The sequence below is a fragment of the Pongo pygmaeus genome, chromosome 18 (genome assembly GCF_028885625.2).
Source record: "Pongo pygmaeus isolate AG05252 chromosome 18, NHGRI_mPonPyg2-v2.0_pri, whole genome shotgun sequence".
Lineage (NCBI taxonomy): Eukaryota > Metazoa > Chordata > Mammalia > Primates > Hominidae > Pongo > Pongo pygmaeus.
In genome coordinates, this window is record NC_072391.2 from 31668145 (window position 1) to 31694063 (window position 25919).

General features: G+C 56.0%; 2 protein-coding genes across 15 annotated transcripts in view; one reads left to right on the forward strand and one right to left on the reverse strand.

The window, feature by feature from the left end:
• The window catches only part of DOC2A (double C2 domain alpha), a 17656-nt gene extending 1049 nt beyond the window's left edge, over positions 1-16607 (forward strand). Inside the window, exons 1-13 of one of the 12 annotated variants that reach the window (XM_054454522.2) lie at positions 8492-8621; positions 9650-10005; positions 11118-11208; positions 11875-12139; positions 12553-12632; positions 12834-12908; positions 13005-13114; positions 14811-14937; positions 15020-15079; positions 15161-15324; positions 15432-15513; positions 15600-15696; positions 15778-16607. In XM_054454522.2, the coding sequence (XP_054310497.2) occupies positions 11884-12139; positions 12553-12632; positions 12834-12908; positions 13005-13114; positions 14811-14937; positions 15020-15079; positions 15161-15324; positions 15432-15513; positions 15600-15696; positions 15778-15923 (1197 nt within the window). In that variant the 5' untranslated portion in view covers positions 8492-8621; positions 9650-10005; positions 11118-11208; positions 11875-11883 and the 3' untranslated portion in view covers positions 15924-16607. Of the gene's footprint in view, positions 1-6841; positions 6898-8491; positions 8622-9531; positions 10023-10070; positions 11209-11267; positions 11368-11422; positions 11614-11870; positions 12140-12552; positions 12633-12833; positions 12909-13004; positions 13115-14810; positions 14938-15019; positions 15080-15160; positions 15325-15431; positions 15514-15599; positions 15697-15777 lie in introns of those variants that run through there. The other 11 variants (XM_063654826.1, XM_054454523.2, XM_054454519.2 and 8 more) reach the window with 11 other exon arrangements.
• Positions 16322-25883, reverse strand: INO80E (INO80 complex subunit E). 3 transcript variants are annotated; one of them, XM_054454529.2, is made up of 7 exons: positions 25735-25883; positions 25510-25580; positions 25268-25320; positions 21294-21372; positions 21090-21201; positions 20600-20716; positions 16322-16894 (listed from the first exon to the last, which is right to left on the reverse strand). In XM_054454529.2, the coding sequence occupies exons 1-7, from the start codon at positions 25813-25815 to the stop codon at positions 16673-16675; spliced, it is 735 nt and encodes a 244-aa protein (XP_054310504.1). In that variant the 5' UTR covers positions 25816-25883; the 3' UTR covers positions 16322-16672. The 3 variants fall into 3 exon arrangements, with proteins under 3 accessions (XP_054310504.1, XP_054310505.1, XP_054310506.1); XM_054454531.2 differs by lacking the exon at positions 16322-16894 and adding an exon at positions 17473-17562 and having other exon boundaries at positions 25735-25875; XM_054454530.2 differs by lacking the exon at positions 20600-20716 and having other exon boundaries at positions 25735-25875.
• Between the last annotated feature and the right edge of the window lie 36 nt (positions 25884-25919).

Genomic DNA, 25919 nt, shown 5'->3' on the forward strand with positions numbered 1-25919 from the left:
CCAGGCTGGAGTGCAGAGGCACAATCTCAGCTCACTGCAACCTCCACCTCCTGGGTTCAAGCGATTTTCCTGCCACAGCCTCCTGAAGAGTGGGATTACAGGCGCGCACCACCACTGTCCGGCTGATTTTTGTATTTTTAGTAGAGATAGGGTTTCACCATGTTGGCCGGGCTGGTCTTGAACTCCTGAATTCAGATGATCCGCCCGCCTCGGCCTCCCAAAGTGTTGGGATTATAGGCGTAAGCTACCAAGCCCAGCCCAGAGGCAGGTACTCTTGCCTCCCTTATACACGGGAGGAAATCACGGCACAGAGGGGAAAAGTAGTGTGGGCAATGCACACTTCCTGGGGGCGGGGGTTCCTCTCTGAGGCTCCCCCTTGCATCCTACCCGCAGATCCAGGGGCACAGGGCTCTCTCCATCCTCCCCCGCCCCCTCCTCAGTGCTCAGCCGGGAACGACCCTGGGGTTAGGAACCGAGAGGAGTAGCAGGCGTCTCCCACTAGGTGGCAGCAGCGTCCGCGCCTGAGTCCCCGCTCCCACCCTAGGGAAGGCGCAGCCGGGCGGACTCCTGGGCCTCCTCCCGCCTCTTCCACAGGTTGCATCTGCGGCTGCAGGAAAACGGATGGCTGGGAATGGCCGTCGGGGGTTGGTCAGAGGAAGTCCCTCGGCCCTTTCCGAGGCACATCTCTTGGCCATCGACGCGTCCTTCGCAGACTCCGCTCCCTGCACCTCCGTTTCCTCTTCTGTGGCCGGCGGCTCCCCCGTGGCCACCCCATCTCCCGTCTCTGCCACCTCCCAACAGCCATTTCCACTCCTGCGGCCCCATCCTAGCTAAGAAGAGCTCCCTTCTGATTGGCAGGTGGGCCTGTCTGTCACGGGCATGTTCCATCCCACCCAAGCCCAACGACACTCCAGGGTTTCCTTAGTTTCACAACGAAGATATGTGCTCAGCGGACTCTGCAGACCCAGTGCCGCGACTTCCCCTAAAGCCAGGCGTGTATCTGTGCGCGTGTGAGGTGCTCTGCAGCAACCCTATGCAGAGAGCAGGTGGGCTAGGACTCGGGGTACTTGCCATGAACCGCTTCGAGTTCCTAAACAAGTAAAAAGCCCAGAGAGGGGAAAAAAAGGGGGCGGCGGGGCGGGGGTGGGGAAGGAGGGAAACGAATATCTATGGGACTGGCTGACGTGGGCTGCTTCCCCTGTGCTGCACTGATGGCTTCCCTTTTTTTGAGACAGGATATTGCTCTATCTGTCACCCAGGCTGGAGTGCAGCCTCGACCTCCTGGGCTCAAGCGATCCTCTCACCTCAGCCTCCCAAGCAGCTGGGACCACAGGCGTGCACTACCACACCTGCCTATTTTTTGTTTTGTTTTGTTTTGTTTTTAGATGGAGTCTCTGTCTGTTGCCCAGGCTGGAGTGCAGTGGCACCATCTTGGCTCACTGCAACCTCTGCCTCCTTGGTTCAAGCGATTCTCCTGCCTCAGCCTCCCGAGTAGCTGGGATCAAAAGCAGGGGCCACCATGCCTGGCTAATTTTTGTAGTTTTTAAAAATAGAGACGGGGTTTCATCATGTCGGCCAGTCTAGTCTCAAACTCCTGACCTCAAGTGATCTGCCCTCCGCGGCCTCCTAAAGTGCTGGGATTACAGGCGTGAGCGACTGCGCCCAGCCTACTTCTTTTTTTCTTTGCAGAGATGGAGTCTTGCTATGTTGCCCAGGCTGGTCTCAAACTCCTGGGCATAAGTGATTCTCCCACCCTGGCCTCCCAAAATGCTGCGATGACAGGTGTGAGCCGCCATGCAGATCACTTCTAAGAAAAAGGAAGGGATTTATCCAAAGCCACAAGGCATATGAGAGGCAGCAGAAGGGACTCAGTAATGTGGTTTTTGGGCCAGGCGCGGTGCTCACACCTATGATCCCAGCACTTTGGGAGGCCGAGATGGGTGGATCACTTGAGGCCAGGAGTTCGAGACCAGCCTGCCCAACATGATGAACTCTCATCTCTACTAAAAATCCAAAAAATGGCTGGGCATGGTGGCTCACACCTATAATCCCAGCACTTTGGGAGGCCGAGTCAAGTGGATCACCTGAGGTCAGGATTTCAAGACCAGCCTGACCAATATGGCAAAAACCCGTCTCCACTAAAAATACAAAAATTAGCCAGGCGCGGTAGCATGCGCCTGTAGTCTCAGCTACTCCGGAGGCTGAGACAGGAGAACTGCTTGAACCCAAAGGCAGAGGTTGCAGTGAGCTTAAATTGCACCACTGCACTCCAGCCTGGGTGACAGGGCGAAATTTCATCTCAAAAAAAAAAAAAAAAAAAGATTAGCTAGGCATGGTGGTACGTGCCTATAGTCCCAGCTAGTCAGGAATCTGAGGCAGGAGAATCACTTGAGCCCAGTAGGTGGAGGTTGCAGTGAGCCAAGATCGCGCCACTGCACTCCAGCCTGGGTGACACTCGAGACTCTGTCTCAATAAATAAATAACCTGGTTCCTGATGCTGGACCAGGGCTCGTGCCCCAGGCCCACACGCAACTGCTCCTTGAGGTTAGCTGGGAGAAGGGACACAGAACCTATGGCCTTTGGGGTTGACTTTCTTTTGTTTCCTCAAATGCTTCAAAAACATCCAGCTATCTCTACCAGTAAAGGCCATTTCGACCCAAACAATGCATTATCCATTCATCCATTTATTCATCCATGACATAAACATGCTGAGCTCCTGCTACACACTGGCTGGACTCCATTTATGGCTCAGAAATCACCACGGCACGGTCCCTGCCCTCAAGAATGACAAGGGAGAGAACTCATAGATGCGCATCATTCTAGAGTAGATGGGCAACTCTGGGTCATCTACACCTGCTGTCTCCACTCCCTCACCTTTAATGGACTCTTCAATCTCTTCTTTTTTTGAGATGGAGTCTCATTCAGTCACCCAGGCTGGAGTTCAGTGGCATGATTTCGGCTCACCGCAACCTCTGCCTCCCGGGTTCAAACGATTCTCCCACTTCGGCCTCCTGAGTAACTGGGATTACAGGCACCCACCACGACGCCCAGCTAATTTTTTAATTTTTAGTAGAGATGGAGTTTCACCATGTTAGCCAAGCTGGTCTCAAACTCCTGACCTCAGGTGATCTGCCTGCCTCTGCCTCCCAAAGTGCTGGGATTACAGGCATGAGCCACCGTGCTCAGTCAATTCTTCAACCTCTTCTAATCTGGCTTAGTCCCCACCAATCCACTGAAGCTGCTTTGATCAAGTCAACGAAAGAGCTCATAATCTGTCAAATCAAATAGTTCTCTCTCTTTCCATTCCGTCTGCCTCCCAGCAGGTGCACCTGTCCCTGACTCAGAGCCCTGGAGCCACACTCACCAGTTCTCAGGACTCCTTCTCCAGCCAACTCAGCATGGGGCCTTGTCTTGCTATCTATATTCTCTGCCTAGGTGATCTCATCCATACTCGTGGCTTTAAATACCATCTATATACCAGTGACTCACAAATGTATATTTCCAGCCCAGACCTCTCCTTGGAGCTCCAGACTCCGAGATGTCTGTTTGTGATGTCCAAATACATCTCCAAGGCAATGGATCACAAATGGAGTCCTACTCCAGACCTGCTCTGCTCCCATCTTTTCGTCTCAGTGGATGGTCCCATCATTCCTCTAGATGGTCTTCTCAACACAGAAACCTAGGAATCATCCCAGATCCTTATCTCTCACCTAATGAACCCCAAATTGAGACCTGTTAGGCCAGGTTCGGGGGCTCACGCCTGTAATCCGAGAAATTTGGGAAGGCGAGGTGGGAGGATCACTGGAGGCCAGGAGTTCAAGGTTGAAGTGAGCCATGATCGTGCTGCTACACTCCAACCTGGGTGACAGAGAATCCCATCTGTAAAAGATAAGAATAAAAAGATCTGTTGGTTCAATTTTCTTTCTTTTTTTTTGAGACAGCATCTCACTCTGTTGCCCAGGCTGGAGTGCAGTGGTGCAATCATAGCTCACTGCAGCATCGACCTCCCAGGCTCAAGCAATCCTCTTGCCTCAGCCTCCCAAGTAGCTGGGACTGCATCATCAAGTCACCACGCCCAGCTAAGTTTTTTTTTTTTTTTTGGTAGAAATAGGATTTCACTATGTTGCCCAGGCTGGTGTTGAACTCCGGGGCTCAAGGGATCCTCCTGCCTTGGCCTCCCAAAGTGCTGGGATTACAGCGCCCAGACTCAATTTTCTTTTCTTTTCTTTTTTTTTTTTTTTTTCCCCGAGGCAGAGTCTCACTCTGTTGCCCAGGCTGGAGTGCAGTGGTGCGATCTCAGCTCATTGCAACCTCCACCTCCCAGGTTCAAGTGATTCTTGTGCCTCAGCCTCCTGAGTAGCTGGGATTACAGATGCGTGCCACCAAGCCCACCTAATTATTTTTGTATTTTTAGTAGAGATGGGGTTTCACCATGTTGGCCAGGCTGGTCTCAAACTCCTGGCCTCAAGCAATCCGCCCACCTCGGCCTCCCAAAGTGCTGGGATTACAGGCGTGAGCCACCGCACCCGGCAATAGGTAGTTTTTCGACCCTTTCCCTCCCTCCCCTTTTTTGGAGTCCCCAGTGTCTATTATTCTCATCTTTATGTCCATAGGTACCCAATGTTTAGCTCCCACTTACGAGAACATGTGGTATTTGATTTTCTGTTTCTGCATTAATTCAGTTAGGATAATGGCCTCCAGCTGCATCCATGTTGCTGCAAGGGACATAATTTCATTCTTTTTTATGGCTGCATAGTATTCCATGGTGTATACGTATCACATTTTCTTTATCCAGTCCACTGTTGGTGGGCACCTAGGTTGATTCTGTGTCTTTGCTATTGTGAATAGTGCTGCAATAAACACACAAGTGCAGGTGTCTTTTTGGTACAATGATTTCTTTCTTTTTTTTTCTCTCTTTTTCTTTTTTTTTTGAGACAGGGTCTCACTCTGTCACTCAGGCTGGAGTACAGTGGCTTGATCTTGGCTCACTGCAGCCTCAAACTCCTGGGCTCAAGCGATCATCCTGCCTCAGCCTCCCGAGTAGCTGGGACTACAGGTGCACGCCACCACTCCTGGCTAATTTTTTTTCTTTTTAGACAGGGTTTCGTCATGTTGACCAGACTGGTAGAATGATTTCTTTTCTGAATATGCCATACTCTGGACTGCCTCCCAGCCTTGGCACACACCTCTGCCTGGAATACACTTGCCTCCAAGCTTGACCTGGGTAACTCCTCCTCATCTTTCAGGTCTCAGTTGAGACAACTCCTTTTCTGGGAAGTGAGGTGTTAATCTTTGTTCCCTCCTACCTCATAGGACCCTGAGTTCCCATGACTTCTGACCATCCCCTGTCCCCACAATCTATAGTCGATATTCAGTCAATATTTACTGAATGACTGGGTGACTGGTGCAAAAGCCTCCCATCTCTGGACAAAGCAGGGCTCAGCACTGTCCGTCATTTTCCTCTGAAATTGGCTTGAACTCCAGCCTCATCCTCACCTGTCTTCAACAAGTTCTTCTGGAGGCAGGCAGGGCTGGGGTTGAGCAAGCTCCGTGGGAAGAGAGCACAGGAGAGAGGACTCGGCAGGTTCCTTGACCAGAGTGTCCCCCTCCCCTCACTGCAGGCCCCCTGTGCCCAGGTCATGGACACCCTCTTGCTAAACTCACCGGCTGTCACACTGCACAGCGTCTCCCTTCGTCCTGCTTCCTTTCTTATTCTGGAGAGCCACGAAGGAAACCTAATGGTTGCCTTTACTTTAGAAATATTGGCCGGGTGCAGTGGCTCACGCCTGTAATCCCAGCACTTTGGGAGGCCAAGGCAGGCAGATCACTTGAGGTCAGGAGTTCGAGACCAGCCTGGCCAACATGGTGAAACCCCATCTCCACTGAAACTACAACAATTAGCCAGGCATGGTGGTGTGCGCCTGTAATCCCAGCTACTCGGGAGGCTGAGGCTTGAACCTGGGAGGTGGAGATTGCAGTAAGCCAAGATCGTGCCACTGCATTCCAGCCTGGGCAACAGAGCGAGACTCGGTCTCAAAAAAAAAAAAAAAAAAAAAAAATATATATATATATATACATATTATTTTGCTGGGCATGGTCTGTGGCTCACACCTGTAATCCCAGCACTTTGGGAGGCCAAGGTGGGAGGATGGCTTGAGGCCAGGAGTTTGAAACCAGCCTGGGCACCATAGTAAGACCCATCTCTACAAAAAAAAAAAAAAAAAAAAAGATTAGCCAGGCATGGTGGTGCATACCTATAGTCCCAGCTACTTGGGAGGCTAAAGTGGGAGTATCGCCTGAGCCCAAGAGTTTGAGGATGTTGTGAGCTATGATCTTGCCACTGCACTCCAGCCTGGGCAACAGAGTGAGACCCTGTCTCAAAAAAAAAAGAAAAAGAGAAAGAAAACGAAAGGAAGGAAAGAAAGAAGGAAGGAAGGAAGAAAGGAAGAAGGGAAGGAAGGAAGGAAGAAAAGAAAGAAAAAGATAAGACCAAAATTTGGCCAGGTGCAGTGGCTCATGCCTGTAATCCCAGCACTTTGGGAGGCCGAGGCAGGTGGATCACCTGAGGTCAGGAGTTCAAGACCAGCCTGGCCAACATGGTGAAACCCCCATCTCTATAAAAATACAAAAAAATTAGCCGGGCATGATGGCGGGTGCCTGTAATCCCAGCTACTCAGGAGTCTGACATGGGAGAGTCACTTGAATCCGAGAGGTGGAGGTTGCAGTGAGCCGCGATCGAGCAATTGCACTCCAGCCTGGGCAACAGAGCGAGACTCCATCTCAAAAACAAACAAACAAAAAAAGACCAAAATTTATTATTTTAATGTATTCTTTGGAACAGGTAACCTATGCATGGGGCACAAAATTCAAAAACTACAAAAGGATGCACGTTGAAAAGTAAGCCTTTCCTCTTCCTGCCTTGTCTCCCCAGAGGTCACCATAGTTATATTTTCTTTTGTGTATTTATTATTTTTTTTTATTATTTTTATTTTTTCACTCTCTCGGCTTGTCAAGAGACACAGTTACCATTCTTGTGCAGGCCTCCAGAAACAACATATGAACAACTAAGCAAACACAGCTAAGCTCTTTCCCTCTCAAATGGCGGTATTCCAAGCATGCGTCTCTGCACTTGCTTTTCTTTTTTGATTTCTTTTTTCCTTTTTTTTTTCTTCCGAGATGGAGTCTTGTTCTGTTGCCCAGGCTGGAGTGCAGTGGCATGATCTTGGCTCACTGCAACCTCCGCTTCCCAGGTTCAAGCAATTCTCCTGCCTCAGCCTCCCGAGATTACAGGTGCCCACCACCATACCCAGCTAATTTTTGTAATTTTAATAGTGACAGGGTTTCAGCATGTTGGCTAGCCTGATCTTGAACTCCTGACCTCGTGATCCGCCCGCCTCAGCCTTCCAAATTGCGGGGATTACAGGTGCAAGCCACCACGCCCAGCCTGCACTTTGCTTTTTTTTTTTTTTTTTTTGAGATGGAGTCTCGCTCTGTTGCCCAGGCTGGAGTGCAGTGGCGTGATCTCGGCTCACTGCAAGCTCCACCTCCCGGGTTCACGCCATTCTCCTGCCTCAGCCTCCCGAGTAGCTGGGACTACAGGCACCCACCACCACGCCCGGCTAATTTTTTGTATTTTTAGTAGAGACGGGGTTTCACTGTGTTAGCCAAGATGGTCTCGATCTCCTGACCTCGTGATCCACCTGCCTTGGCCTCCCAAAGTGCTGTGATTACAGGCGTGAGCCACGGCGCCTGGCCTGCACTTGGCTTTTCTAAGTTAAAATGAAACTGTGAGATGATGATTCTAGGGCCAGGCACAGTGGCTCACGCCTGTAATCCCAGGACTTTGGGAGGCCGAAGCGGGAGGATTGCTTGAGTCCAGGAATTTGAGACCAGCTTGGGCAAAGTAGTGAGACCTTGTATATTAAAAAAAAAAAAAAAAAAAAGATGATTCTAAACAAGAGCAAAACAGCCTCTTGTGGCTGCACCCTATTTCATTGCATGGAATTACATCATGACTGATTTAACTGGTCCCCTACTTCTGGGTATCTCAGTTGTTTCCAGTCTTTTGGAATATGCTACATTTAAGAATTTTGAACTTCGTGGCTAGGCGTGGTGGCTCACGGCTGTAATCCCCGCATTTTGGGAGGCCGAAGCAGGTGGATCATGAGGTCAGCAGTTCAAGACCAGCGGGGCTACTAAAAATACAAAAATTTAGCCAAGTGTGGTGGCGTACGCCCCTGTAATCCCAGCTACTTGGGAGGTTGAGGCAGGAGAATTGCTTGAACCCGGGAGGCGGAGGGTTGCAGTGAGCCAAGATTGCGCCATTGCACTCCAGCCTGGGCAACAAGAGTAAAAGTCTGTCTCAAAAAAAAAAAAAAAGAAAAAAAGAATTTGAACTTCTATTACTTGGCTCATGGGTCGGCATATCTGTAAGATAAAATCCTAAAAGTGGAATTTCTGGGTCTAAGGATTTTTTTTTTTTTTGAGACAGGGTCTCACTCTGTTACCCAGGCTGGAGTGCAGTGGAGTGATTATAGCTTACGGCAGCCTTGACCTCCTGGGCTCAAGAGATCCTCCCACCATCACGAGGTCAGGAGATCGAGACCAGCTTGGCTAAGAAGGTGAAACCCCATCTCTATTAAAAATACAAAAAAATTAGCCGGGCATGGTGGCAGGCACCTGTAGTCCTAGCTACTCGGGAGGCTGAGGCAGGAGAATGGCGTGAACGCGGGAGGTGGAGCTTGCAGTGAGCTGAGATTGCGCCACTGCACTCCAGCCTGGGCGACAGAGCAAGACTCCATCTCAAAAAAAAAAAAAAAAAAAAAAAAGAGATCCTCCCACCTCAGCCTCTTGAGTAGCTGGGACCACAGGCACACACCACTGTGCCTGGCTTTTTTTTTTTTTTTTTTTTTTTTTTTTATAGAGACAGGGCCTCACCATTTTGCCCAGGCTGGTCTTGAACTTCTGAGCTCAAGGGATCAGTCCGCCTCAGCTTCCCCCCAGCCCAAACACTTTGATTTTGCCCATTTTATGGGTAATAAGTGATATCTCAGGGTTTTTTGTTTGTTTGTTTGGTTTGAGACTGACTTTCGCTCTCACAGCCCAGGCTGGAGTGCAGTGGCACAATCTCAGCTCACTGCAACCTCCGCCTCCCGGGTTCAAGCGATCCTCCTGCCTCAGCCTCCCAAGGCACATGCCACCACGCCCGGCTAATTTTTTGTATTTTTAGCAGAGATGGGGTTTCACCATGTTGGCCAGGCTAGTCTCAAACTCCTGACCTCAGGTGATCCACCCACCTCGGCCTCCCAAAGCGCTGGGATTACAGGCTTGAGCCACTGTGCCCCGCCCCCTCAGTGTTGTTGACTTTACATTTCTCTTACTTTTTTTTTTTTCTTAAGAGACTGTGTCTCACTGTGTTGCCCAGGCTGGCTTCACTCAAGCGATCCTCTCGCCGCAGTCCCTGGAGTAGCTGGGATTACAGGCACCCGCCACCACTCTCGGCCCCATTCCTCTTATTAAAAAAAAAAAAAAAATTGCCGTGAAATACCCATATCGAAATGTACCATCTTCACCATTTTTAAGGGTAAGATTAGGTGGTGTTAGGTATGTTCGCTTTGTCGTGCAACCAGATTTCTGTTTTAAATAACAGCACTTAGAGATGCCGACTTCGTGCCAGGCCCAGTTTGGGACACTAGGGACTCCCAGATGAATCAGCCGCTCCAGTGGAACTCCCTGCTGGTGGGGGAGGCACTGGCGAAGCGGTGCTGAGCGGAGTCCTGACGGCGCTGGAGCTGAGGGGCAGTGCGGGATGCCCCAGGAAGGCTCCTAGGAAGAGGGGACCCAGGGTGACTCCCTAAGGAAGCGCGGTTCCCAGGTAGAGGAGCGCATGTGAGCCAAGATCCCTAGGCCTGAGCCGTCTAGGTGTGTCCCAGGAACTGCAGGAAACGGTTGGGTGAGTCAGTGGTGGGCAGCAGGGGTGATAAACCCCTTCGTGTCTTCAGGATGGTAAGTGTGGGGCACAGGTGAGTGAAGACCGAAGGCCAGGGGTGGACTGACACTCCGTGGCAGGCGCAGGGCTGGGCAGGGGGGCGGCTTGGGGGTGGCAGGGTTTGGGTGAGAAATGGCAGCCCATGGGGAACGACCACAGGGCTCTGGAGCCTTCAGAGCCAAGCCCCGACGCCCCTTCCCACCTGCGGGGCAGAACTGGGGATGGCAGGGGGGAAGGTGAGGGAGGGTGAGGGAGGGTGGTTCCCAAAGGAGATGCCATCCCTGGTAAGGGGACATGGGCCCCTGGGAGTTGGGTTGGGCCACAAAGAGAGAGGCCTGAACGGCCAAAGGGAGGGGGCGTGGGGGAAGCCGCAGCATCAGACCTCTGCCTCCTCCCTCAGATCGTGAGGCTCCCCAGCCTGGCTCGGGAGACCCCGAGATCCCCTGCTCCTGTCCACCTCTGACAGGCGACCCCCTGCTCCTGTCCACCTCTGGGTCCCTACGGACATGGGGAGGGGAGGAGGGAGGCCCCAGCTCCCCGCGGGGGAGGGGCGTGAAGACGCGCGGGGGTGGGGGGAGATGAGCCGGCGTCGCCATGACAACGAGGCCGGTGGTCCGGCCCTGCGGACCCGGGAGGGAGGGAGGCGCCGTGGGCCGCGCGCGCGGGCCGGGGCGGGGGCTCAGGTCTCCCAGGAGTAGTTGGGGAACACCCGGCGATTCTGGCGGCTGCTTCCTGGTGGCGCAGGGAGCCCGCGTGTTTGCGAGTGCGTGTGCGTGCGAAGTTCTCCGGGTAAGTGTGCCAGCGCGCGCCTGGGTGTGTGCAAGGGTGTGAGCGTGCACACGTGGGCACGGGCGTGTGCGCGCGGGGGTGCCCGGCTGGATGTGTGCACACGAGTGTATGCCGGCCCGCGTGCCCCTACGTGAGTGTGCGCGCGCGAGCACACGTGTGTTTGTGCGCTCGCGTGCGCTCCCGAGCGGGCCCCGGGTGGGAGTCCGAGATCCCGCCCCCTCCCCAGCCCCGGCGCCCCTCCCCGTCCCCCGCCGCCGCGCCGGCTGCATCCTCGCCTCCACCTCACTCACCCCCTCCTCCCCGCACTTTCTCGGCGCTCCCTCCCTCTCTGCTCGCACAGCTCGACTCCGCGCTCTCCTCGCCGGCCGCCGCCGCCCAGCCTGCGCCCGCCGTCCCCCTAGTGCCTGGGCACCTGTTGGAGGCAGAGGCAGGTGCAGGGGGCTGGGCAGGCCGGGGGGCGTGAGGGTGCAGGGAAGCGTGCCAGCCTGTGCGCGCTACGGGGGTGTTCGGCTCTCCTGCGGCTGCAATTTCTGGCTCCCCTGGGGAGCCAGAGGTGGCATCTGAGGCTGGGGTCTCCACCGTGGGCTGTGGTGAGCGAGCGGGGGAACCAGGCAGGCAGACAGGTCCTGGGGCTGCATGAGGGGACAGTGGGCAGTTGGAGCCTAGAGGAATGGGTGACACCCTGACTAGACCAGCGCCTGGTGCAGAGGACAGAGCCTCCGAGAAACAGAGGCGGGGCCCTGCAGGGCCCCTTGGAGGACAGGCAGGCTCAGGAGCCGAGGGGAGCCCCGGAGGAGAGGAAGGAGCTGGCAAGATGATAAAGGGACAGCCTAGAGGTGGGTGGGTGAGGACGGGGTGGTGCAACCTCGACTTCTGCGGGGAGTGGGTTGGTAGCCCAGCCCCTGTGGAGCCAGCGTGGGATCTGCAGGGGCCCAGGCCTCCCACCTGCCACCGGCTGGCACACGCCACCCTCTCCCTCGACACCTAGGAAGGGAGGCCAGTGAGGGCCCCGCAGACCGAGGAGGCCGTCGCCTGGCCCTTAGCCAGGATGGCTAGCTATGATGGGCTCACTGGCTCACATGCCCTCTCCTAGCCAGGGGTGCTGCATGAGGGGCCGCAGGGGCGATCGCATGACCATCAACATCCAGGAGCACATGGCCATCAACGTGTGCCCCGGGCCCATCCGGCCCATCCGCCAGATCTCTGACTACTTCCCCCGCCGGGGACCAGGACCTGAAGGGGGCAGCGGGGAGGCCCCCACCCATCTGGTCCCCCTGGCTCTGGCCCCCCCTGCAGCCCTCCTTGGGGCCACCACGCCTGAGGATGGTGCGGAGGTGGACAGCTATGACTCGGATGATGCCAGTGAGTCTGGGGACTTGGAGGCCCCATGTGCTGGTGGGGGTCTCCAGGCTTGCCGTGGCGGGTGCGGGGCGGGGGAGAGGGGGATGGGCCCTGCTGGCTATGCATGTAGGTAGGGGAGGAGGGCAGTGGGGGGGTGGCAGGGATGGCCACCACAGCTGCAGTCGGCGTGGAGATTACAGCTTCAGCAAGGCTCAATATTCAGTATTTCTGCTGAGACACTCCACCACCCACACAGCCCCAGTTGCGGCGGAGCCAGGGACCCAGACGCACACACGCATGGGCCCACTCAGCCTCTTGCACTCACACTCGCGGGCTGGCAAGAGAGAGAGACACACACAGCCAGTGCCCACCTCCTGGCCTCTTGCACACACCTGTCTCCATACCGACCCATGCTGCCTTTCCTCTCTCTCCAGCCGCCCTGGGCACGCTGGAGTTTGACCTTCTCTACGACCGGGCCTCCTGCACTCTGCACTGTAGCATCCTCAGGGCCAAGGTGGGCACTCCCTGCCGTCCAAGCCCAGGCCCGGTTTGCATGCAGCCCCCAGAGGGGGCCCATTCCTCCTTCCCTTCCCAGGCCTGCTCCTTCCTCCTGCCCTTGCACCCTCCTTCTGGGCTCCTCCAGGGTCCAGCTCTACAAGAGGGAGGGAGAGCGGTGCCGGGAGCCTCCAGCCCTCTCCCCTGCCCTCCTCTCCAGGGCCTCAAGCCCATGGATTTTAATGGCCTCGCCGACCCCTACGTCAAGCTGCACTTGCTGCCTGGAGCCTGTAAGGTAACAGCCTTCTCTCACCCCGCCCGGCCCAGGCCATGACTCCAGCCCATGGGGCTGGAGGACAGTTTTTGAGAACCTTTCATCCCCACATCCCAGGCCAATAAGCTAAAAACGAAGACTCAGAGGAACACACTGAATCCCGTGTGGAATGAGGACCTGACGTACAGCGGGATCACGGATGATGACATCACGCACAAGGTGCTCAGGTGAGGGCCCCCCTCCACACCACCCAGCAGCAGCTCGGGGACAGCTGACACTGTAACCGCTGGTTGGTTGATCTATGTCCCATTAAGCCCGTACCTCTCTGATGTTCAAGAACCATCAGCGGCTCCCTAGCCCCTTTGGCAGCAGGCCAAAATACTTCCCTGCCACTCCTGCCCCCCAATATCTCCTGCCTGCCAGGTGTGGTGGCTCACACCTGTAATCCCAGCACTTTGGCAGGCCGAGGTGGGCGGATCACTTGAGGTCAGGAGTTCGAGACCAGCCTGGCCAACTTGGTGAAACCCTGTCTCTACTAAAAATACAAAAATTAGCCGGGCGTGGTGGCATGTACCTGTAAATCCCAGCTACTCGGGAGGCTGAGGCAGGAGGATCGCTTGAACCCGGGAGGCAGAGGTTGCAGTGAGCCAAGATCGCACCACTGCACTCCAGCCTGGGTGATAGAGGAAGACTCCATCTCAAAAACAAAACAAAGTATCCTCTGCCCCTCAAACAGAGGACTCCCTTCTTCCAACTGGCCAGTTCCACAACTCCTGAACTTTTCCTGTTGTTTTCTATCTGGAAAGCTCCTTCCTGCCAGCCTAAATTCCACTCATCTGAGGTTCAGTCCAAGCTCTGCCCCCTCCCAAAAACGTTCCCGGGTTGCCGAGACCCCTTCTCAGAGCCCTTGGCTTAAGTCAGACCTCTGCAGCTTTGGTCTGCCCCTTCCGTGCCTTGAGTTCCCCTAAAATCTCTTAAGGAGTGAAGTCTTCAGGGACAGGGAACTTGCTCTGTCATCCCAGGAGATGGAGATGTGGGGAGAGTACTCCCTCAAGTCAGGTGGCGGGCAGCAAAACCCAGGCTCTGGAGAGACCTCTGCCTTTGTGCTTGGATTTGCAGCTGGGACCTTCCCTAATGGTCAGGGCTGTGCGGCAGAGACCACCTTGGTGTCGGCTGTGCGGGTGGAATGGAGGGGAGGCCAGAGGCCAAAACCAGAATGAGACCAAAAAATGAGCGCTCACCAGGGCCCAGCCCAGGCTTAGCATTTTCACATTTCTTTCTTTCCCTTGACTATCTCCATTTACAGATGGGAAATGAGGCGTAGGGTGATCAAGTGACTTGCCCAAGGTCACACAGGTGGCTCAGAAGTGGCAGGGCTGGGATCTGCCCATCCTCCATGCCACAGATGCCCAACCTGGTAGTGGGTCACTGCAGAGGCAGGGCAGGGGCTGCAGGAGGACAGGTGGCTGGAAAGCAATCATTTCTTAGTGAGTCCCTGCGGGGCTGGCTGTCTGCTGCACACAGGAAAAGGACGGGGGTTCCCGAGGAGGCGTGGGGTGCTCGTCTGGCTGCCCAAGGCTCCAAGGCCCTTCTAGCTCTCACAGCCTGTGTCTATGGCCACATCCACCATGGTGTTCGGCTCCTGCCCCCAGGCCCTGAATGGAGGCAGTGAGCGGCGTGCTCCAAGATTTCTGAGGGCTTCCCACAATGGCTGAGCACGTCCTGATGGACCAGGGACAGCCGGGTGGCTGCAGAGGGAGGGAGAGAGGAATGGGCAAATCTGCTTGTCCTTCTCAAGTGCCAGCCTGTCTTCCAGATGAGATGTAGTGTTTAGGGCAGAACTGGGCTGGTCCAAGGCCCTTCCTACACCCCGGAACGGGGCTCAGGTACCCCAGGGGCCCTGACACTGCAGTTCCCCACCAGGATCGCCGTCTGTGATGAGGACAAGCTGAGTCACAATGAGTTTATTGGGGAGATCCGCGTGCCCCTCCGCCGCCTCAAGCCTTCGCAGAAGAAGCATTTTAACATCTGCCTCGAGCGCCAGGTCCCGGTCTGTGTGGGGGCTGCAGGGGCGCCAGGGGAGGGGGCCCTGGGGAGGCCAGGCTTCCAGAACCTTCTCTTTGCCCCCTCAGCTGGCGTCCCCCTCTTCCATGTCAGCGGCGCTGAGGGGCATCTCCTGTTACCTAAAGGAGGTGAGGCACCTCACGGGGATGGGGATGCATGTGGGTGGGCGGCCGCAAGGCCCAGGCTGACCCTGCGTCCGTGCCCCACAGTTGGAGCAGGCGGAGCAGGGGCAGGGGCTGCTGGAGGAGCGTGGCCGCATCCTGCTGAGTCTCAGCTACAGCTCACGGCGCCGGGGACTGCTGGTAGGCATCTTGCGCTGTGCCCATCTGGCTGCCATGGACGTCAACGGTTACTCGGACCCCTACGTCAAGACGTGAGCCCTCGCTCTGACCCTCTCCTCCCCAGCGAGCCTGCCCTGGCCCGAGTTGGGCCTGGCCTGTCCCTCATCCCTCAGTTCCTCTCCCTCCACCCCACCCCCAGGTACCTGAGGCCCGATGTGGACAAGAAATCCAAGCATAAGACGTGCGTGAAGAAGAAGACTCTCAACCCAGAATTTAACGAGGTACCTGGGTGGGGACGGGACACGGAGGGAGGCCAGGGAGGGGCTGGGGAGCTGGCTCACGAACGGGTGGCCGGCCTTGTCCCCAGGAGTTTTTCTACGAGATAGAGCTCTCCACTCTGGCCACCAAGACCCTGGAAGTCACCGTCTGGGACTATGACATTGGCAAATCCAATGACTTCATTGGTGAGGGAGGAGCTGGCTGCGGGTGCTGAGGGCGGGCGAGTAGCAGGGAGGTGGCCCTGACCCTGCCACCTGCTCCCCCAGGTGGCGTGTCCCTGGGGCCAGGTGCCCGAGGCGAGGCTCGGAAGCACTGGAGTGACTGCCTGCAGCAGCCAGACGCAGCCCTGGAGCGCTGGCACACCCTGACCAGCGAGCTGCCCCCTGCAGCTGGGGCTCTGTCCTCAGCCTGAGTGGACAGCAGTGTCCCAGCACAGGCCCATCGAGCCGGGTCCAGTACCCAACCTTCGCACGAGTGTGTTGCACGTTTACACGGGGTGGGCTGCCCCCACCCTGCACTACCTGTCTTATTTTTGTGAGTCTCCGTGACCCGGGTCTGTCTGCTCATGAGGGGCTGTGGAGTTCTATGTTCACATATGCAAACCTCCTGCCTGACTCGCTAGTCCCTGCAAATATGCAAACCCCCCATCATGTGCACACCCGGGCAGTGCTCAGAGCCTGGCCCCAGGCCCCCGCGCTCCTCACTCCTGCCTCTCCACGCTGCCCCGTCCCTCTCCCCCGACAGGGAGGAGGTCGGATTAGGGGAGGTTCAGAGGAGGAGAATGTCTCAAAAACAAAAAGACAAAAAACAAACCCAGAGCCACTCCTTTAATACAGAAACGTCATTGAAAAAACCTAGCCCTGTACAGCTGCCCTTTTAAAGAGGTGGCCATCGCAGGGTCTCTGCCTCCCCAGCAGGTGGCAGATGCTCCCGGCCACTCGTTTAAATAACTGTCCCCTGGAGGGGGCCGGGGTTTGAAGGCAGGGCCCCTGCCACCCTCCTGGGGGACACCCGTGCATGTTTACGCCTTTTCTGGTTGTGTCAGTGGCCGGAGCATGGCAGCTGGGCGTCAATAAACACCTCCGAGGAAGCTGGACTCGTGTGTGCTGGCATGGGGAGGGCGCCGGGCGGGGCCGTGGTGGGCATGGCGTGATGTCGCGGTCACTCCGGGATGTCGATCACCAGGTCATCGTCTCCATCCAAGGCATCGTCCCCGCTACCTGCGTCACTGAACATCTGCCGAGGGACCGTGCTCAGGATCGTGGGTGGGGGCATCTTGGGGGGTGGGAGGGGGGTCAGGGTTGTCCCGACCCCAGCCCCAGAACCCCGGCCAGGGAAGGTCAGCGGCCCTCCCACAGGGCAGTCGGGGGGTCCCACCGCCATCTGCAGCAGGGGGAAGAAACACAGGGGGACTAGTCAGGGAGGCACTGGGGCCTCAGGAGACCGGGCTTTGCCCCCCGGGGCAGCTCTGGGGAGGAGGAACGGGCCCTGGGCACAGCCGGGCCAACCCATGCTGCACTCAGGGCCTGCCCCCACCAGCCCCTCGAGAGCCTCAACCCAGCAAGTGCCTGGGGGTGGTGATGGAGGTGAGATAAGGGGATGGGGGTGTCTCACAGGAAACCGGAAGAGAAAGGCCCGGGCACCTGCCCCCTCCAGGGAGGCGCCTGGGCTGCCCTGAGACAGGGGTTAAGCCAGAGGCGGAGTCGGCCTGGAGTGCTTGCCTGCCTGCCGGCCCCGGAGGTGCCACCTGCCACCAGCTTCCTCTCCCTACTCCTCCTCTCCCTCCTCCTCCTCTCCCTCTTCTGCGGCACTCACTGGTTCGGTGGAAGGTATTGCAGGCTGCCTGAGCCAGGAGCCCCGGCGGCTTATCTGCCCCCAAGAAGCTTGTATTATGTCTTGGATGGGCCCCTCCTCGGGATCCCCGCAGCTGTGGCCTAGGCCCAGCCCTCCTCTCAGCTCACCTGGGCTGCGGTCCCAGCCTCCTAACTGGACTCCCTGCCTGCAGCCTCTCCCAGATCCAGCTCCTCCGCACTGCAGCCAGAGCGCGCGCTCTAAAACACAGACCTGAGTGCATCACCGTGCCACTCGGGGCCTCGGGACAGGAGTGCCGCCTGCTGGACGACAGGCGGCCCCTCCACCTGGGCATCCTGCTCTATTTGTCAGAAGTCCTGCTTTGTCCTCTGAGGGTGGGAAGTGGCCTCTGCCCTGCTCAACCCTTCAGCTCCCCCCCGCTGCCAGGTCCTCACAAACCCTCCCTAGAGAGCTCTGTGGGTTTCCTCTGCAGTCCCCATGCTTTGTCTGTGGGCACAAACTGGGCACCTGCTGTGTACCAGGTAGTTTCTGTTAATGCCCTCCCAGCCTCAGGACACCAGGGAGCGGGGAAAGGTCATGTGCCAGCGGAGGAGGCTGAACCTGGTGTGGACATGGAGGTCCTGAGGCACAGGCCTGCTGGGTCCTGCGGGGCAGTATCTAGTCTGGCCCTGGGCTAGATGCTGGGTGGGCTGGCAGGAAACGCCATGCGTGGTCTCCAGTGGCCCTTCTGAGTGTCACATTTGGCCCTGTGGCCTCCTCTCTGCTTCCTAAGGAGCCCTCATCCTCATCTCCGCTGCTGGGGTGGTGTGGGGGCCAGGGTGGGTCAGGCCTCAGGGTATAGGAGGCTGGCAAGATGGATAACAGACAGGGGGCCCAACTCTGAACAGCACCCCCACGCCCTGTACCAGGACCCCACATGTACACATGTGAGCAGACATGCGTGTATGACTGGAAAGGACCATCCCCTCCTCTGGCCACCCCCTCTCCTTCCCCACTGTGTGCAGCACGTCCCACCCTGGCCTGGACTTCCTCAGTGGCGTCCTCTCAGCCTGACTGGCAGTGGCTCACATTTCTCTGTTGCTTACTAGGGGCCAGGCACCGGCTGAGCGATTTTCATCCCTTCACTCACATTCTCCGCACAATGACGCCACTGAATGGAGAAAGAGAGCTGTGGCTTAAAGAGTGAAATGACAACGCTGAGGTCGCATGGTGAGCACTGGAAGAGCTGGGATTCAAAGCCGGCCAAGTCCAACTCAGGCCTGACAGAACCAACCTGCTTCTGTCTTCACAGCTATCCTTCCTCTGCTTGGACTCCCTTCCTTCCATCTCCTCACTCCCCTGACCCTTCAGGGACTCCCGCTCCCCCGACAGTAACAGACAAACTCCCATTTCAGGCCGCTGTCCAGGCCTTCTGTGACCCCGCCCCACCCGCTTCTTCTTGCCAATTTCTTAGCACTCCTGCTCTGGCCCGGGCAGTGCTTTCACTGTGGCCCTGTCTCCCTTCCCACTATGGCTTCAGCCAGGAATATCCAAATCCACTCACCCCGGGCTCACACGTTCCCCCTGCTGAGGCCTCTCCTGGCTTCTGCCCGCCTCCCCCGACAGCCATGGACCTGGGCCACCCTCTCAAACCTTCTCTCCAGAATGTCTACAACTTTGCTCCCGGACATGACTCCGCTTCAGGACTCAGCACCCAGCCAGAAAGCCTCAAAGTGCCCCCCAATGCTGCGCCACCCCCCACCCTGCCCGCCACCCCCCTGCTAAGAGCCAGGGCCAGTACTGTCACCTCTGCTTCTCAGGCTCAAGAGGTGAAGCCTCACAGGGCCAAGGTCACACGGAGAAAACAGCAGAGTTGGGATTAGAGCTCCAGATCCTGTACTCCAGACCACCGCAAATGCAGCCTCTCATTCTGCTTCTGGCTCCAGAACCCTGGGAGCCGCCCAGTTGGTCCCCACTCCGCTTTGTCCCTCAGCCCATCCCCATCTCTCCCAAGGCTCGCATCTATCGCCAGCCTGGCGGCTTCCAAATGCACAGCCCCTCACGGGCCGCTGTCTAGCTGCCTTTCCAGATGGCACCTGACATATCTGCAGCCAGACTCAGCTTCCCTCCAAGCCTGTGCTCCCACAGCCCTCCCATCTCCAGGGAGGGAGACTCCACTCGTGCTCAGACTAAAGCCCTGGAGGCATCCTGGCCTCTCTCCCGCACAGCCCACACCAGGTCCTCCAGGAACTCCCATGCTCATTCTCTGAAATGGGTCCGCAGCTCCCTCTGGACCCTCTGCCGTTGGCCTGGTTTACCACGGTGGCCTCCTCACTCCCATCCCAACTCACCCCACTGCTCAGTCTGTTCTCCGACCACCAGTGTCTGCAATTTTGTTAAGATGCAATTAGATCACTCCCCCTCCACACCTGCAACCTGCGCCCCGCCAGGGGAATTGCTGTCTCCAAGCCTTCATTCACAGCGAATCCTGCACACTGGCACTTCAGGAGCTCCCCTCCCTCTGACCTGCTCCGGGACCCAATTCCCTGCTTATTTTTCTCCCAAACACAGACTCTGCCCGACGGAAACACTGCCCAGGAGCCACACGGCTTGCTGCCATTTCCTGTAAGTCTCTGATCAAAGAACATCCCAGACTGCTGGGCCCTAAGTGTCAGCCTTGTCTCCCCGGCGTCCCCACGCTCTGGACCTCACTCTGTTCTTCTCCACAAGTACCTATTTTTTCTGGTCTGTTTTCTGCCTATCTTGCTAGACTGTGAGCTCTGTGAGGGCAGGCACTGGTCTGCTTTGTGCACTGCCGTGTAACAGGAGGCGCTCCAGGGGCGCTTGCTGGTCACATCGAGTAGGACCACTCGCCCTATAGGTGCCAAGCCTAGGAGGCCTAGAGGGTAACAGAGACCTGCTCAAGGCCACGTGGTTTCTAACAGGCAGTCTTGACTTGACTCTAGATCCCATAATCCTGACCCGGTCTGGGGCTACCTGGCATCACAGAACACGCCCCCCCTGGGAAAATGAGCCTGGCCCTGCTACACTGCAGTCATGAAAGGGCGGAACCCCTGGCATCCGCACACCGGGTCCCCCAAGGCTGGTTCTGCCCTGATTTGTCTCCATACAAGCCTGTGAGCCGAGACTTCTCTGATCTACCCCTCAGTGCTAAGTGCTGACTGGGTCCCCAAATTAACCGTTCATGATTCTCTGACAGGCCCCCGCCTTGAGCCTCCCTCAGGTGACTGTCCTCCTGCCGTCCTGCCCCTCCCTAGCGCCCCCACGTCAGGGTACCTTGAGTTTCCGGGGCAGGCGGGGCCGTTTCTCCCGCTTGGGCCTCAGGGGACTGGGCTCGGGCAGCTGCAGGGCCAGGTAGTCAGAAGGGAATGGGGGGTAGCGGGGGGAGGCCAGCTGCGGGCGGGAGCGGGGATGGAGATGGGAGGCGGAGTGGACCGGGGTGAGGGTGGGGGAAGAAATGCAAACAGAAGGAGGATGGAAAAACAAAAGAGATGGTGATGAGTGCGGCTCCTGGGGCTCCCGAGCACAGAAGGGCCGGGCAGCAGCAGGATGCTGTCCTGGGCTTTGCTCTCCTCAGTCAGGCCTGGCCCCGTTCCTATACCAGAGAGAAGGGGGCAGCCCCGACTCACACCCTCCACGGGACACTTGGGCCACACCCAGACAGATGTCCCCAAAGTTGGGCTGGCCTTGCCCCAAGGCCCAGCCCTTCTGCCCAAATGACGCCCACCTTACTCCCACGCACTTCCCATCCCTGACCCCAACTCACCGAGCTCAGGTATGGGGAGGGGACCCCGGAGGCCTGAAGGGGAAACCCTGTTGAAGGAGGCAGGGAGAGGCTGGAGGGAGAGGGGGCCCCCCCCAGCGGAGGGCTTCTCTTCCTGGAGAAAGGACAGGGGGAGGTCAGAGGTGGCTAGGAGCCCAGGCGCCCCACCTGACCCTCCCCAGCGAGAGGAATGCATCTTCTTCTCACCTCTTAGGGGCCGGTGTGTCAGACAACTTGGGTGTCCCCTCTGTCTCGCTGTTATCTGATGATGCAGTGGCATCTGAGTCTGTGATGGAGATAGCTGGTCAGTGGGGATGGGGGGATCCCAGTCCATCCCAGAAAGGTATAACCTTCTCTACACTACAGAAGGGCACCGGAAGACCAGGTGCGAGGGCTCACGCCTGGAATCCCAGCACTGTGAGAGGCTGAGGTGGCCAGATCGCTTGAGGCCAGGAGTTCAAGAGCAGCCTGGACAACCTAGCAAGACCTCATCTCTATTAAAAACAAAAACAATTATCCGAGCATGGTGGGGTGTGCCTGTAGTCCTAGCTACTCAGGAGGCTGAGGCAGGAGAACTACTCGGAGATTGAGGCTGCAGTGAGCTGTGATTTTAACACTGCACGTCAGCCTGGGTGACAGAGCCAGACCCTGCCTCAGAAAAATGAAACAAACCAAAACCCAACAGAAGGGCCCCGGGGGAATCTGACTCACCAGCTAGTGGGCACGCGCATGCACCACACACTCGAGCTGTCCCAGGGAGGCCCATAGCCTCTCCAGCCTCCCCAGCCCCCCTCCCGCTCTGGTTCCTCCATAACACACCTGCCACGCATGGCCAGGGTGCCAGGCTCCTTCCCACTCACCACCTCTCCTTGTCATCAGATCCAAGGAAGGATGGGAAAGGCAGCACCTCCACTTGTCACATGAGGTCACCAAGGCTCAGAAAGTAAGGTGTGAGGCTAAGACTCCAAGCCAGGTCTGTGACTCCTTGGCTGTTTGATGCCACTGGTTCCTTGCCTCTGAGCTGAGCAGTCTTCAACTCCTGCCTCTGCCCCACTCCCCATAACCAGGGTCCTGTTCATCTACCCCTGAAGTCCTCCCCTTCATCCACTGCTCCCCACGCCAACTAACACAGATCAGGCCACCAGCACGTCAAAATCACCTGCTAAGCAGTCTCACCTCACCCTGCCACCCACTGTCCACCCCCAACCCCAGAGTGACCTAAAACAAACCTGGTCACATCCTTCTTGATGACATCACCCACTACCTGCATGAATTCATGGTGCTGCTTAATCTGGCTTCAATGTACCTTTCTGGTCAACTAACACAACTGTATTCTTTAAAGCACACTGACCTATTTCATCAAAAAAGAAATATATTTCCTAGTTCAGTGCCTCTGCCTCAGAAGGGCCATCTTTCATCGAACAAACGACTGCTACACCTATAGAAGCTGTTACCAATGTCTCTGCTCAGACAGACCCTTTAAGAATCAGATTAAATGCCACCTCCTCTGTGAAGTCTTCCAGAATCCCTCTAGCCCAGTTAACTGCAGGCTCTCCTGGAACCCTCTACTCTCACTCATCATGGCTGCCCTCACACTGTGCTGAAAAGCGTCGTTTGCGAGTGTCTCCCTGGCCAGGGCGTGGGCCTCCACGACAGGAGTGGGGCTCGTATTGCTGGCTCTTCCTCCTCAGATGCAACCCACTCTGGCCATGAACATGCTGGGTTCTCTCCCACCTCCTGCCCTGAATTCCCCTCAAACAGGATGTTAACTGGAAGCCCCTAGGGAAGGAAGAGGCAGGGGATGAGAGGCTACAATAAAAGCCAAACCTCCTACTATGACCTACCTGAGTGGGCCCCTGCCTATTTCCCTAACCTTATCTACAATCCTCCTATAATAGCAAGCAAATGGGTATCATGCATTCTGACAAAACACTATGTCCTAAAACGTGGCTGGCTGCCACATGCCAATCCTGCCTCAGACCAATGTGCTTCTTTTTTTTTTTTTTTGAGATGGAGTCTCGCTCTGTTGCCCAGGCTGGAGTGCAGTGGCGTCATCTCGGCTCACTGCAAGCTCCGCCTCCCGGATTCACGCCATTCTCCTGCCTCAGCCTCCTGAGTAGCTGGGACTACAGGCGCCCGCCACCACACCCAGCTAATTTTATGTATTTTTAGTAGAGACGGGGTTTCACCATGTTAGCCAGGACGGTCTCGATCTCCTGACCTCGTGATCTGCCTGCCTCGGCCTCCCAAAGTGCTGGGATTACAAGCGTGAGCCACCGTGCCCGGCCCAGACCAATGTTTAAAGGCAAGGAGAGAGGTGATTCTACGTGACGTGGCTTGAGGGCTCCACCCAGGAAGAGGCCCACAAATGCCCACCTTAGGGCTTTTTCAAACTGTGGGTCTCAAGCCATTAGTGGGTCATGAAATCAATTTATTGGTTTGCAACCAGCATTAAAAGAAAGGAAAAAAAGCAGTCTAAAAAGTGTCAAGATGAATTGGATATAGTGATCTTAAAAATGTTTCGTTAAACTTTGTTTTAACATGTGGGGCCCTGGTTATGATGTAAAATATAGTTAACTGCAGACAATATTCAAATAAAAGGATGAAAACAGTGTTCTCTCTCTTTCATCCCTCTGCTCTTCAACCAAGCCTGACCTGTTCTTACCTCAGGGTAGCTGCATTTATTATTCTACCGGGACAACTCTAGACCACTTCTTCACAAGATTGGTTTTTTTTTTTTTTTGAGATGGAGTCTCACTCTGCCGCCCAGTCTGCAGTGTAGTAGCGCAATCTCAGCTCACTGCAAGCTCTGCCTCCCGGGTTCACGCCATTCTCCTGCCTCAGCCTCCCGAGTAGCTGGGACTACAGCTGCCCACCAACACGCCCGGCTAATTTTTTGTATTTTTAGTAGAGACGGTTTCACTGTGTTACCCAGGATGGGGTTTCTTTCATTTGAGACAGCATTGCTCGGTCACCCAGGCTGGAGCACGGTAGTGCTATCATGGCTCACTGCAGCCTTGACCTTTCAGGCAAGGGATCCTCCTGGTTCTGCCTCCCAAGTAGCTGGGACCACATTTATACACCACTATACATGGCTAATTTTTTTTTTTAATTGAGATGGGGTCTCACTATGTTGCCCAGGATGGAATGCTGGTTTCTTCTCTGGTCCCAACTCAAATGTCACTCTGTGAAAGGCCTTTCTTGAGTACTCTATTCAGACGTTGCCTGCTGTCTGCTTGTGTGGTTTGCAAGCTAAGGATGGCGTGTTTTTTTTTTTTTTTTTTTTTGAGAAGCAATCTCACCCTGTCGCCTAGGCTGGAATGCAGTGGCAGCGATCTCGGCTCACTGCAACCTCTGCCTCCAGGGTTCAAATGATTCTCCTGCCTCAGCCTCCCCAGTAGCTGGGATTACAGGCGCACGCCACCACACCTGACTAATTTTTGTATCTTTAGTAGAGACGGGGTTTCACCATGTTGGTCAGGCTGGTCTTGAACTCCCGACCTTGTGATCCGCCCACCTCGGCCTCCCAAAGCGTTGGGATTACCGGCGTGGACCACCGCACCTGGCCAAGAATGGCTTTTAAGCTTTTAAACGGTTGGAAAAAAAAAAACTAAAGAAAAATTTTTCATATGGAAATAATACAAAATTCAAATTTCAGTGCCTATAAAGTTTTATAGAAACATAACCATACTCATGTATTTGCCTATGGGGTACGGCTGCTACTACAATGGCAGAGTTCAGTAGATGCTTCAAAGATTGTATGTTGCAAAAAGCTTACTTACCACCTGGCCCTTTGCAGAAACAATTCATCAACCCCTGTTCTCCTATAATCATTACCGCATAACTGTTTTCATTACCTTCAGGTCGTTACTATGACCTAAAATTCTAGTCTATTGTCTTCATTTACTTATTCTTCCCAACTAGAATGTAAATTACAACAGGCCAAGGGCTTTGCCTATCTCTGCCTCTGCTGTATCCCCTGTGCCAAGCACAGTGCCTGAAACACAATAGGTGCTCAGTAAGTGCCTGAATGAAAGAACGGTGGAGGTGGAAGGCAAGCAACTAGGCTTAAGGACCACTGGGGGCTGCATCAGCCACCACTGCCTAAAAGGCAGGGGTCCAGGAAGCTTGCTAAGTGCCAGGAACCATGCCCTCCACCAATTTTTGAAGACCTTGCTCACCCGAAGAGTCTTCATCCACGTTCTCGTACTGCAGAAGTCGGTCTAGGAGGAAACTGAAGGGAGGGAAGGAGAGACGGACAGTGATTTCCAGCACAGCAATGTCCTCCTGGGACCCTGTCCCTCCCAGCTGGCCCATCGGATCCTTGAAAGAGCCCATGCACTTGTGGCCCTACTCGGGGATGGGGTCCAAATGTAGATTCCCTAGGAACCACATCGCTCTCCGCCCCTGCAACGTGCCTCACCTCTTGTCCCGGGACACCTTCAGTAATTTCCTTTGAGCTTTCCTCAGCTCCTCCTGGAAGCACTCGTGCTCCTGTATCACGGGCAAGGGGTGCGCTGGGCCAACGGTCCTCCGTGAAGGGCCCCGGAACCAGCGGCCGCTCGCCCCACCCACTTTACACCTGGGTAAACTGAGATCTTGTCCGCGCCAGGCCTCACCCCCCACAGCCTTCCCGCGCAGCACTCACGTAGATGAGGAACTTGAGCTTCCGCTTCAGATTCCGGTATTTTTTTTTGTAGTCCACTTCGCCGTCCGCCGGCCCGTTCATGACCGGCCCGGGAGTGGCGCCCAGAATCTACCCTCCCGCTACCCCAAGCAGGGGCTGCCCTGCCGCTCACGCCTCCACTTCCGGAGACGCTGCAAGGCTGTGCC

What these genes read in the sequence shown, in the direction of transcription:
- INO80E (XM_054454529.2), bottom strand. Translation starts at nt 25,815, where the DNA reads ATGAACGGGCCGGCGGACGGCGAAGTGGACTACAAAAAAAAATACCGG. An exon ending in CGTGGATGAAGACTCTTCGG is followed by an intron (nt 21,373 to 25,267) that starts GTGAGCAAGGTC and finishes TCTCCATCACAG; the next exon opens with ACTCAGATGCCACTGCATCA. An exon ending in CCTCCCCATACCTGAGCTCG is followed by an intron (nt 20,717 to 21,089) that starts GTGAGTTGGGGT and finishes TCCCGCCCGCAG; the next exon opens with CTGGCCTCCCCCCGCTACCC.